Raw genomic sequence first — 13,790 nt, forward strand, 5'->3', positions numbered from 1 at the left:
ATACCGTAAAACTTTTTAAAGGTCCGTTATCTGAGCACGAGGAGCTAACACAGTTGGTTAACCCTGTGTAAAGTTCTGTTTGTGGTTCCTTTTCAATTAGCGGTTACAGTACCGGTACGTGAAGCTACCGGTTTCTGCCTCGAGAAAGATATATATATAAAATTTAAAAAAAAACGACGTGTTTTTGGTTTTCATTTGAGAAGACAGTAGAGATGAGGGTAGGATGTGGACGCAGTGAACTCACCCCGCACTCACCGTGAACACGGATTTAACGTTAACGGACTACCATAGGACGAGGACCAATTTTTCTTCGTAGAGTCACTTTGGACGGATTTAACGGAGATTTATTCGGTTTATTTGACAGATTTCCAACACTGGACCACCGCCTTCCCAGAGGCTCGTGACCAAAGTAAGTAAAACGATGGTTAATAATTACCGTTATTTTAAACTTTCGAATAAAAAGTACACCAACACGTGCGTCGATGAGCGTGCAGTACAGGCGCGCGCGTGACGTAAACATCAGTTAGTCAGCTACAAAACTTCCAGTGACAACGTTAGCTTTCTTAGCTAGCTAGCTCGCGTTTAAATCGACAAAAATATTAAACCTCATATAAAACACATACACATAAAGGATACTCGATTTAGTCGCATTTGTGTGACGGTTAACGCCTGCAGAGTTATTTTATTTATGCAAATCTCTCTCTCACACACACAGACACTTGCTTGACTGGATTCAACACTCTCTTTTTTTTCTTTTTTCTCCCCAATCTCTACAGTGTGGTGAAACGTTGGTGTGTCATTGTTCCGCTATTTCATCCTGGGCTGTGTCTCAAATCACTCTCTACTGGCTATCTAGTGAACTAGACTGTGTAGAATTCGATGTTTTGACCCTTTCTTAGGTCTAAATGATTCACAAATAGACTTATTAAACGGCCCCTGTTGTAGAAGTAGTGCACTAGTTGTATTGCATCTTGTATAAGGAGTAGGGAGGTGAATGGCTGCCTTTTTACATTGAATCCTTAATGACTCCCTAATAAGTAGGACGTGTAGTGCACTAGGTAGGGTACACACTTGATATAGTGCGTGAGTTGTGTATCAAATGACTGTAGGGAGCTGAATCCTAAATGATTCACAAATGAATGTGATTCCTAAATGACTCCCTATTGGAGAATGTAGGGAGCTGAATCCTAAATGATTCCCTATTGGTGACTGTAGGGAACAGAATCCTAAATGATTCCGTATTGGACGTATAGAGCACTATATCAGTCTCTACTGACACACAGGATTATGGGATAGAAAAGGATATAAATCTGTGCTGCCTTCAAAAGTCGGCTAGAAGAAGGCACTTAAGGAGGCAGCATGTGATTGGGACATGCATCGGCACCTTCCGCCCTTAGTAAGCAGTTTTTGTTGCGTTTTCGACACACAGATGTTCGTGCACTATGTTCGATATAGGGCGTAGACGTTTTATTCCATCCTTATGTGTAGCTAAAACAGTGTTTTCAGCTAGATGAGGAAGTGATTTTGAAAGGATCGCAGTGTCACATGATCGAGTTTCCAGTTGGCTGATTAAGTTTAACCTAAGCTCCATCCCCTTGACCCAGGGAAGTCAAATCTGGACTCCACAACCTACTTTTTGCACTATTTAGGGTACAAGTGTGTTTTGGGATGCAGCATCGTTCTGCTGAAATGGTGAAATGGGTGGGATAAATGAATCAGACATTGGTGTGTGTGGGGGGATTTCTGTATATGAGTCATGAAGCGGACAGCTGTTGCACACATGCACTCACTCACTGCAGTGATAGGTCAGGGTCAGAATGGCCAGAGCTGTGTCACATGACTTTTCCAACCAATCAGAGTGCAGAATTTGGATGAAAGCATCGGAGTGCTAGAGTGTATATATGCAGGTTTGGAATTAAACTAAGGGGAGTGTGTGTGAGTGAGTGAGTGAGAGAGAGAGAGAGAGAGTGCGAGACATTGCTTCCAGTCTGCTAGGTGTAAGGAGACACTATCCACACACTTTTGCTTAAGTGCCGCACTCAATCACATTTTTTAGCACTACACACACCTCTCAGACCCTGCTCAATATCAATCACTTACTGTGTGTGTGTGTGTGTGTGTGTGCGTCACATTGCTTCCTGTCTGCAAGGTGTAAGGAGACACTAACCACATACACGCACCCCCTTTATATCCTGTGCAAGTGTGTGTTAGCAGTCACCTTAACAACTAGGATAAATATTAGCGATGAGATTAGAAAAGCTAACTGTTGCATTGCATCATGGGATTCCATTACTGACTACAGTCTCTCTCTGTCTGTCTGTCTGTCTGTCAGCATGTTCCAGTGGCTGAGTAATATTTTCTGGCAGGAGCGTCTCTGGTTTCCAGAAGGTTTAGGGTGGGCGGATCTTGAAGACAGGGATGGGCGTGTCTACGCGAAAGCGCAGGACTTGTGGGTGGGCCTGCCCATCGCATTTGTCTTCCTCGTACTTCGTCAGATCTTCGAAAGGTAAGCCGTGTTCGAAACGAATAAAATACAATTTAGAAGTCAGACAAGATTAGCGTTTATCTGAGGACAACTGTCTTGTAAATTTGCATGATAATTAGTGTGTGTGTGTGTGTGTGTGTGTACGTACACCTGCAGGACGGTTGCCACGTATCTGGCCTCGTTGCTGGGAATAAAAGAGACCGTACGGAGAAATGCAGCTCACAATCCAACACTGGAGTCATACTACTGTCACTCCGGGAAATACCCAACACAGGTACATGAGCGCCACCGTTACCCAACACGGGCACACGCGCGCCACCGTTACCCAACATGGGCACACGCGCGCCACCCTTACCCAATCTCTCTCCCTGTCTGTGAGTGTGTAGAAGTGTGTAGCGGAGTTGTGTAGGCAAAGCGGCTGTACAGAGAGGCAGCTGCAGTGTTGGTTCAGACGGAGAAGAAACCAGGACAGACCCATCCTGATTAAGAAGTTCAGAGAGGCCAGGTACATACATACATACACACATGCACACAGACATACACACGGACATGCACACATACACACACCGTAAATTTTACATTGCTAGTTTGTGTGTGTGTGTGTGTGTGTGTGAGCAGGTGTTAATGTGAGCTCTATGTGCACACCACTGGAGTGTTAATGAGACACACACAAAACTATTTATAAGCACCACTGCACTTGAACACTTCAGAGAGCGGGTTGTCGGAATGTCGGTCTTACTATCTTTGTTTATTTATTTGTTCATTTATTTTTAGAAATTAGGTCCATATGGTTGTTTCCATACATTTACTAGCTGATAATAACGTAATGTTGGTAATAGCATTTCCCCAACTTTTATGAGACATGTTGCAGCCATCAAATTCAAATGTCCCTTATTTTTTCCTAAAAACAGTACATTTCCTCAGTTTAAACATTTGATCTGTTTTCTATGTTCTATTGTGAATCACATACGGGTTGATGATATTTGCAGATCATTGTATTCCGTTTTTATATACATTTATTTACATTTTACACAGCGTCCCAACTTTTTTGGAATCAGGGTTGTAAATTCCACTAGTGAATTTGGTGTGTGTGTGTTGCAGTTGGAGGTTTGTGATTTATCTCTGTGCCTTTGTTGCTGGTCTGGTCGCGCTCATTGATGTGAGTAAATCTCTCTCAATTTTAATAAACACATCTGAATCATGTTCTTTTTTTTTTGCAGATGTATGTGTGTGTGTGTGTGTGGGAGAGAGAGAGAGAGTGAGAGAGAGAGAGAGAGAGAGAGAGAGAGAATAATATGTATGTCTGTGTGTAGAAACCATGGCTGTATGATTTGGAGGAGATGTGGAAGGGATTCCCAACTCTGGTGAGTCACACATCAGGTGTGTGTGTGTGTGTGTGTGTGTGTGGTTTTGTTCTTGTGTGACACACATCCATGTTTGGATGACTGTTGGATAAATCTAATACAAACCTGTCTTTCTCTCCGTGTCTCTCTCTCTCAGACAGTCTTACCCTCGCAGTATTGGTACTACATGCTGGAGTTGGGATTTTACTTGTCTCTGCTCTTCAGCGTGGCTTCAGATGTCAAACGCAAAGTGAGTTTTTTACACACACACACACACACACAGTGAGGCTCAGTACAGCAAGCTCCGCCCCCATTTGTTCCTATAAGACAGGGAAAAAAACTGTACTCTAACAGGAAGTAGAATTGTCCTTGGTTCCAGATGTGGAAACATGTCTGTTATGTGGTACATTGAATAGACTATTTGGTGATCATGGCCCTGCAGTGTGCTCGTCATTTGTTAATGTGGTTTTCCCATAAAACGCTTAAGCAGTCGCTTAAGGAGTCATCACTCTAATAGCTTTGTCTGTAAAATGTTAGTCATTTTTATTAGGGGACTGGTGTACACATCTGGATGTGACAGTGGTGCAGGTGGGCTGACAAACACAGGGTGCTGTGAGAAAGTCCAGCTGTTTCCCTAATATAATCTCTCTCTCTCTTTCTTTCTCTCAGGACTTTAAAGAGCAGATCGTCCACCATGTTGCTACCATCACACTGATCAGTTTCTCCTGGTGTATGAACTACATCCGTGCAGGAACACTCATCATGTTTCTGCACGATTGCTCTGACTACCTACTGGAGGTGCGCGCACACACATACGCACACACACACATACGGGTGGTGCATGTGCAGTTAAATGTGCAGATCCTACAGGAAGTCATCTGTGTGCAAGAAATTAAATGTGATTGATGGAAAGAAAGAAAGAAAGGGATGAATGTACGAAAGAATGAAGGAATGGGAGAAGGAACAGGAGAGAGGGAGACTGAGAGAACATGAGGGAGAAAGAATGGGAGAGAGAGAGATGAAAATAAAGACGTAGGAAGAAGAGGGGAAAATCATGGGAGAAAAAGAAAAACAAAGAAAGGGAGAGAGGAAAAAGAAAGAACAAAAGAGCAACCGAAGAAAGTGCAAAGGAGGGAAAAGAAAAGGAGGGGAGACCGATGGGGAGAAAAAAGGAAATAGACATACACAGACAGGAAGGAATGAGAGGAAGAATGGAGGAGAAGGGCGAGAAAGAAAAAAAAAAGGGGGAGAGAGAGAAATGCTGTTAGTTTCCACGAGTCACAGTTTAGAATGGCGCCTCTGGTGGCTGGAAAGGAAACAACTGAAATCCTCAACGGGAAAATCATGAAACGGCGCCATCTAGTGGAAGATAAAAAGATGATCATGTACCTACATCTTTGCCTCTCTCTCTCTCTCTCTCTCTCAGTCAGCTAAGATGTTTAACTATGCAGGATGGAGGAAGACGTGTAACAACATCTTCATTGTGTTTGCTGGGTTCTTCATCATCACCCGGCTCGTCATCTTCCCTTTCCGGTACCACACACACAACACACACACACACACACACATATAAATGAGAGAGACCCTTGTGTAACAAGTGTGTGTGTGTGTCAGGATCCTGTACTGTACATGGGTGTATCCTCTGACACTCTACCCACCGTTCTTCGGCTATTACTTCTTTAACGGACTGCTGCTGGTGCTGCAGTGTTTACACGTGTTCTGGGCTGCACTCATCATCCGCATGGCGCTGCGCTTCCTGCCCCACAACGTATGTACACATACACACACCCCTACCATTTATAATCAAGCTTCAATATGTTCTATTATAATAACACTGAATAAAGTTTCTGTATTAAATGAATAATTGTATGAACTTCTTTTGGATTTGTTCATTTATTTAAATTGAATTAAAAGTTGCACTGTTTGATCACATTAACCTTTTTATTATCTATTCATTTGTACTTTTTATTTTTATTTATTTATTTATTTATTTATTTATTTATTTTTACAATTTCTGCTCTCATTCTTTGTCCTTCCTTCACTCCTGTTCCTTATTCTTCAGGAGATCGTGGAAGATGAGAGGAGTGACAGAGACGAGACAGACGACCCCGACGAAGAGGAGGAGGAGCGGAACGGCGAGATAAAGACGCATGGAGCGTTACTGAACGGCTACAGCATGCACAACAACAACCACCGCTGCCGCAAAACACACTAACAGAGGAACTGAGACACACGAGAGAGAGTGAGAGAGGTGGAAGTTCCAGTTATTCTCTCTTCTCCTCACACACACACACCACATTACTGTGCGAGTATGCTATTGGTACAGACGCTGCTTGCTCCTAGTTCACCTCCAGGCCCAGAGAGGAGCCAACAAACAAACAAACACAAAAAGAGCTCTAGCTGGAAGATGATGGTATGAGGTCACATGACCACCATTTTGGTGCCTCCTCTTCTTTCATTCTGTAAAATGAATGCTTGAATACTTTACTGCAGCAACACCAAAGTTTTCTGAAAGTTTTGTCTGTAATTACGTGTTTAAAAAAAAAAAAAAAAAAAAAAAAAAAAAAAAGAGACTTATGCAACACTCTGAGTTGATAACGAAGATGATGAACTGCATCATCATCTCATGGTTTACTGAATCACGTGCCTTATATCTCCTTTCTGTCTTCATCTGTCCATCATGGCTTTGTTTCTGTTTCATTTTAAATGAGATGCAAACTAATATACATATTTCACGTGTACCAAATTGCGAATGAGTAAAACAGTACCTCAAAACAGGATCATTAAAAGCTAAAAGAGTGGCTGTGTCCCAAACCGCATTAAAAACAAACAAGGCAGCGTCTCAAATTGCGTACTACCAAAGTAAATAGTGTTTAATTCTGTTCATTTTTCCTTCTCTTCCACTTCCCTCCTTGAACTCTCTCTTTTTGGTCGCTGGGTCCAGACCTACCTACAGTGTTATTTATTTTTTATTATTATTATTCTTGTTTACTTAACTGAAATGTTTATGGATGATGACGACCACGGAGATAATAACCAATGAGAATCACAGCCGCTGTGATGTGCTTTCGCGTAGACGTCTCGCAAACGTCGCGTGTGTGAAAAGATGTGGCGGTGAAACCAGCGTCGTTCAGTGAGTGGAAACACCTCGTCGACGACCGAGGTCCAGACCGGTTCGAACCGACAGGAAGGCTACTACGTAAAGCGACCAGTCTTTACGACCGCGGTGAGCAGAAAAGCAACTCGAAACGGTCGACCTCGAGGCCACGTCAGGTTTCACTCCTGTCTTCTGCAAACGGCGTCCCATGCCAAGGAACCCAATGCAGCTGTTTTTACATCAGGCAGGAACACGGCTCATCCGGAATCAACGTCTCCCGATCCCAGGATCTGGAGCAACCATCTATCCCTCCATCTTAAGACAGCGATGAGAACAGGTCACCGAACACGTGATCAGGGCACACCGAACTGACGTACCTGGACGGCCCTGATTAGATCCAGTCCTTTATTATGGATTATGAAGCAGAGAAAGTCCGTAAAGAACACTACATACATGGCCAGTTTGGAGCTTCAGGATGAGAACGAGGGTTCAAACGGCGCCCAGGACTGACCTTCTCATTGAGTAGATTCTTAATGGGCTAAATAAAATATTAATAAAATTACCTTTTCCTAAACTTTGGCAAACTACCTCAAAATGGAAATTTTGTCTGAACCCCAATCTCAAACTTGTCACACTTGTAAATTCATACTCCTGTAAATGTTTCTGCATGATCTCGTGATCGTTTTCTGCACATCCGTTGTTCGGCTTATTTAACTGAAGGTATTCAGCCTACCCCCCTAAAAAAAAAAAAAGAAAAGAAAAATCAAAGCAAGAGGAAGACATCATCATGTACTCTAGCTGGTAACTGGTAAACTCTCCCACTTACCAGCTACTTGCCCAGCAGAGGCTGATGGTTATGTTACACCTGTAAATTTATGATCTACTGATGCGTCTCGTAGCAAATTAAATTCCACTGTCTACTGCTAGAAATGTAAAACAAATGGCCTGGAAACAGGCGAGTAAAATCATCACACAAGTGGCGACATTAACACACTCCTGTTGTAGATCAGTCTAATTAAATGAACTGATAACGTATTTAATCATTGTGAAAAATTCTTACATCATGAACCACACGTACAGCAGAGTGCCCAATGGATGATAACAACAACAACAACAACAACTACAACAAACCCAAGCTTATTGTGTGCTACAGGGTTAAAAACATCTGTGGTGTGCTCATTTCCTGGCAAATTTAAGACGTTTTGGTAGTACATGTTTAGTACTATTAGAAGAATGGTATATTGCTAACGATACCCCAAAAAACTAAAACCCTTCTCTTTGAAGCATTCATACGTCTAATTCTTTTTGCTCGTCTTGTTCCACCCCTCATCTACTCAACTGTCATTTACACCATTTTGAGGGAAGAAAGAAAACGTGAAACGTCCGAAATAAACCGGGAAACGTTCACTCCACAGTAACCCTCTTTTGCTGTATCTTAAAAAAAAAAAAAAAAAATCTACTAAAACATTCATATATAAATAAATATGTGCATTCTAGTTCAGTTTACAAGCCCCAAAAAAAAGATCAGTGTAGTATGAATTCAGTATTTACGATTAGATTTCTTTTGCCGAGCTTTCCTACCATCTTTACCTTTCTAATGCTGGGGCAGCCTGGGAAACCTCCAGCCCCGTATCTGATTACAAACTGAAGCGATTGGACTTGATCAAATCGTGATGTTCATCGTGTAAGGAAACCACGTTTAGTTTCTTGAAATATGTTCACACAATTTTGGCCTGCAGAGATGCCTGATGGGGTTTCCCAAGCCGCCACACACACACACGTTATACAGACTTTAATGGAGGCTTTAAATACAGATCATATAACGATCATTTCCTTGACTGGGGGGGGGGAACAACAACGGTCGCCTCATAAATAGGAACACCACAATTAAGTACATCAACCTGGAACTTTAACCAAATCGCATGAAATATTTACGCAGATTTGCATCTACATTCTCTAAATGAGAGACGTGTTCTTACACAGAGGTGCCAACACGGCTTACTAGCAGGCAGAGAGAAGAGAAATAAACAAATACTATGTAACTCTTTTTTTTTTTTTAACCAAGAAAACCGAGTAAAGAAGAAGTCCTGTGATGCTACTTGATCGTTTCTTTATTTTTTACTTACTCCAACCTGTTCGCTAGCTTGCAAAGCCGAGGTTCACGGATTCACCTAGATAAAGTTGGGACAAACTGAAAGTAAGCGCTACCCAAAGAAAGTGCACGTTTTTTTTTGTTCTTTTTTTAAACGTCCTGCGTCCTTTCCCCTTCAGTGAATTTCATGACCGTTACTGCTACAGCTAAGCTGTAAATGTTGGCACCTCTGCAGTTGTGCAACACCGAGGAAACAACTGTTTAAAATAAAAAAAAATGTATATAATGAAACCCCAAACAAGACGATGATAATGTGAACGGTCAGATTAAAACAAAGACGTTGATCAAACTGACTCTCTAGTCAAAACCCAAAGCTCCTTCAAATACGGTCGGTAAGAACTTACACGCTACTAAACACTGAGCAGGATCAACTAGCAAACACTCCACACCCTTACCGTCTGTTTAGTGAGTGCAAATAAGAATTAAATAATAATAATAATAATAATAATAATAATAATAATAATAAAAACCGTTTCATAGGTGTCAGGTTTACTTTACAAAACAGATTGAAGTCGGCGGAGTGGAGTTTACCCGGCTGCATGATTGGTGCTGTTGTGTCTAAACAGGAAATGTCGAAGGGAGGGAGGGAGGTTTGAGGGTGACACGAGAACATTTTGATGGGGTGTGTGAGGTACGACCACGTTGGTCCATTTTGAGAAATGAGGCTCGACACTCGACCTAGCTCTGACCACTAGGGCGGACAGAAATCGGCAAAGTACGGGTGTTGTAGCGCTTCCTCCGCAGATATCCGCTGCACTGGGTTGCATTTCAGAAGGTTCTGTAAAGAAAGGCAGGAACGAACGAAGGAAACGTAGCGGTTAGAACAGGAGAAAGTCCACAAACTCTCAACTAATCACTAGTAGTGTCAATCACGACATATTTGCATAACGGGACACGACAGGCTGTTATGTTTGATAACATGTGACTGACGTTACGAAACGAAATCCCACTGAAAGCTCGAACGACCTACCTGTAGTAAATCCCGTCCCGTGCTGCTGAGTTTAGGCACGACGTTCACGAGCGACGTAGTAGCAGGGTACATCGGATAGGGCTGTAGAAACGAGAGAGGGTAAAACAGAGGCGGATAAATCAACCCCAAAGTGGTAGTAGTTACATGTTCCTCTAAAGTTACATCCTTTATTTGAGAAAGTAGTAGTCACAAATGGATAGCACAAAGCAATGTGAGATGTTAGGGAATAAACGTAGCGTGTTCTAGATCACCTTATAATCGGGGAGTTTGGTCATGGTCTGCCACTGTTCCTCTGTTGGTGTGCCCAATAACGTGATGAAGGGTTAAAGAAAGTATCAAAACAACTGAAAACCCATTACCATTACCCCTACTACTACTGCAAAAAACATCATTTTATTATAATATTAGTGATGATAATGTTCTAAATATCACGACGAAGCAAGATGATTTCATTATTTAGCATTAAAAATAAATGCTAACGTTTCGGATTCGTTTGTATTTATTTACCCGGAGTAATGTTTTTATCACGCTTCTTAAACACCGGAGCAAGGCTCAATCCCAAATAAACTTCCTGTTCACTAGACGTGCTTACTACACAGGGCGTAACGTAACGGTAGCTATAGCATCGATCACTATAGCTACCTATATAGATAGCTAGCTACGACAGAATTTCGTGGAGGATTGTTTTGTTTTTTGTAATTGTTGCAGTCAAAAACGCCTTTAAAAAAAAAATAATAATAATAAAATAATTTTTCAGAATTTGCGGAGAGTTGTTGGGTGGGAAAACTACTTGAATTGGCGAAACAGTGATTTTGTCTTTCGCAGTGATGTTTGTTAGTAAACGAGATGTTTTGGGTTTTTTTTAGTCATGCTCGTGTTCGACGCACGTGAATTGAAGCGGGCTTTGGATGAACGTGCGTCATGATGGCGTCATGGTGACGTCATGTGACCCAAATCAGCGGTGATTTGGGAAAAATTGCACGCTCCTCCGAATATTGCCGAGTTTTACTTAATTTCTGTGATAGCAAAATCCTGAGGGACTGGCAGTATTTTTACATACTAGTAATACAGTTATACGCTTCCGTACTTCATACACACGTTCGCTAACGAAACAATTGAAACGGTGTGCGAGTGTATATATGTATATTAACGGAAATGCAATTCCAGGATATCTAAAGATCCGTTTCAGTTGGTCGTCTACGTCGTTTCCGGGGAACAGCGGCCGGCCGGCGTTGGCCAGTTCTGAAAGCAAACAGAATAAAAACATCACATTTCATGTAAACTTTTTTTTTTGTACAAGATAATTGATCCAACTACTGCGATTTCTTTCCTACCTGCAAATATGCATCCAGCTGACCACATGTCGATGGAGGTGGAGTAGAGCTTGGCGCCGAACAGCACGTCTGGTGGCCTGTACCACAGCGTCACCACCTGAAACGTGTCGACGTGGCTTTTACGTTTTCTAAACCCAACGTGAAACCGCTACCGCACTAACACGCTCGCGTAATTGCGATCGTATTCCGTAAGCTACTGCTCCAGTTACGATTTTACAATACGCTACACTTTTTATCCATTTTCTAGAAGCATTTTAACGCGAGTTTCCGTTCTCGCTCTCGTCGTAGTAGCAATAAAGAGCAAGTCCCAGCGAACAAGCCGTTGATATAGAGACGATAACATAGGCTGTAAGAACAAGCGCGGTAATATAAACCTGTGATTTGCAGCTGCGCAAAACGCCAATGGACCAATCAGAATCCTACCTCGGCTGAGTAACATCGTACGGGAATTCCAAACGCTCGGGCCAAACCAAAGTCGGCCAACTTCAGTTCGCCGTTCTTAAACAAAACAAAAAGAGAAGGAAGAAGAAATAAATAATTAATTACTTATATATTTATAGGAAAATCTGGAATGACGTTTTGTTCTTTTAACCGACGTGAGGAAAATCGTCTACCCTGTTGATGAGCAGATTTTGTGGCTTGAGGTCCCGGTGAAGAACGTTGCGGCTGTGGCAGAAGGCGAGTCCTTTCAGCAGCTGGTACATGAACGACTGCGGCACACACAAACAACAACGCACGTGGAGCCACACGCATCATCACACCGCAATTTAGTTCTGACTTCGAAACCGAGTTTGATTTATTAGAGGAGCTCGAACCTTGACGATCTCAGGATCCAGGTCGCCGTTGCAGCTGTCAAAATATTTCTTCAGGTCCTATAGGTGGGAATAAATAAATAAATAAACAAACAAACAAACACATCCCCCTGTATGATACCCTACAACAGGACGTCCCCGAACGCCAACACTGTGTGCCATCAATAATCAGAGAGAATCTTACCTGGTCGCAATATTCGAACACTAACGTCAGCTTTTTATCGCTGTGCAGCACGTCGTGTAGCCTGACGATAAAACAAACAAGGACGTTATGGCAAACATGGCGACGTAAACAACACACACACACACACACACACACACACACACACACACACACACATACATACATAGCAGCGTGGAGTTTATTTTATTTCTGCACCAATTTGACTGAAGGATGTCGAAACCTACCTCACGATGTTTTTATGCTTCAGCTCTTTCAGGAGGCAGATTTCTCTCAAGGCTGAGCTGGGAACCCCCTAAACGAGGAGTACACAGGGGGGAAAAAAACAAACAAACAAAATTAAAATACGCCATGGCTTCCAAGTACGTCAGAGACACACGTGTTCGTATTCCTTACCTCGTCGTCATCGTCCAGTCGGACCCGCTTCAGAGCCACGATCTCGTGCGTCTCTCTGTTTTTAGCCTTAAACACTGTGCCGTACGTACCTGTAGGGAAGGTGACGCAGTTACTATATAAACTCAAACATTTCGTGATTAGGTTTAGGACTGAATACTTTGATGACGTTGAACACTGCATTTGTAACTCTAAATGGATAAAAACAAAAACACTCCAGGACGTTGTGTTACAGGGGGAACATAATTGAACTCTAGGGTTTTTCGCACTAACTCAGGTTCATCACACCACCATGTCGTGGATTTATTTTACTCTAAGAGCACGTCATGGAGTGATTTATTCCCTAAATAACATCCATACAACACCATCACATCCTCTTAAAGATATAGACGAAGTTTCAAAAATGTATGGTTTTTTTGTTGTTGTTGTTTCTCAGCAAAACTAGGTGCCAAAAGTATTAAGCAGCAAATTTAAGTCATGTACTTTTGATGTTTATAGAGAACCAGGCGCCCTGTTATACCTTTTTTTAAACAGAGTCGAAAACACAACATGGTGTGTGTGTGTGTGTGTGTGTGTGTATATGTATATATATATATATATATATATATATATATATATATATATATATATATATATATATATATATATATATATAAGTAGTATGCTTCACAGTTAACTGTATATAAATTACTTTATAACAACAGCGAGGTCCATTTTAACCAGTAAAGCTAATTAGCTCTAACCTAATTTGCGCTAACCGTTAGCTAGCAACGGCACGAGCGTCTCTCCCAACCGGCGCACCGGAAGCGTGACGTTTCACACTCACCCTCTCCGATCTTCTCTAATTTTTCATACTTCTGCATGTTTTTAGCCAGCTGCTAACCGCTTAGCCGAGTCTGTTTTATGCTTAAATCGCCCACAATTTTGCTCAAATATTCAGCGGCCAGCGATAATTTGATCGCGCGGCTTCCAGTTGATGCCGTCAACAAGAAAAGGGGCGTATGAAGAGATAGAGAGACAGGG

General features: G+C 42.0%; 2 protein-coding genes across 3 annotated transcripts; one reads left to right on the plus strand and one right to left on the minus strand.

Moving 5' to 3' along the window:
* Positions 1-7,499, plus strand: cers2b (ceramide synthase 2b). 2 transcript variants are annotated; one of them, XM_047159101.2, is made up of 12 exons: positions 1-409; positions 2,333-2,506; positions 2,642-2,759; positions 2,872-2,990; positions 3,587-3,644; positions 3,799-3,849; positions 3,986-4,078; positions 4,498-4,626; positions 5,255-5,361; positions 5,443-5,596; positions 5,891-6,079; positions 6,905-7,499. In XM_047159101.2, the coding sequence occupies exons 2-11, from the start codon at positions 2,334-2,336 to the stop codon at positions 6,041-6,043; spliced, it is 1,155 nt and encodes a 384-aa protein (XP_047015057.1). In that variant the 5' UTR covers positions 1-409; position 2,333; the 3' UTR covers positions 6,044-6,079; positions 6,905-7,499. The 2 variants fall into 2 exon arrangements, with proteins under 2 accessions (XP_047015057.1, XP_017320543.1); XM_017465054.3 differs by having other exon boundaries at positions 2-409; positions 5,891-7,499.
* A 2,055-nt stretch (positions 7,500-9,554) lies between these two features.
* cdk5 (cyclin-dependent kinase 5) lies at positions 9,555-13,731 on the minus strand. The gene is given in 12 exon segments (NM_001200782.1): positions 9,555-9,855; positions 10,048-10,128; positions 10,299-10,359; positions 11,220-11,289; positions 11,382-11,478; positions 11,805-11,879; positions 11,996-12,091; positions 12,197-12,253; positions 12,378-12,438; positions 12,602-12,669; positions 12,771-12,859; positions 13,594-13,731. Coding segments are annotated over 12 exon segments (879 nt in total). The 5' UTR covers positions 13,631-13,731; the 3' UTR covers positions 9,555-9,768.
* Between the last annotated feature and the right edge of the window lie 59 nt (positions 13,732-13,790).

This window comes from Ictalurus punctatus, chromosome 1 (genome assembly GCF_001660625.3).
Source record: "Ictalurus punctatus breed USDA103 chromosome 1, Coco_2.0, whole genome shotgun sequence".
In the NCBI taxonomy this organism is placed as follows: Eukaryota; Metazoa; Chordata; class Actinopteri; order Siluriformes; family Ictaluridae; genus Ictalurus; species Ictalurus punctatus.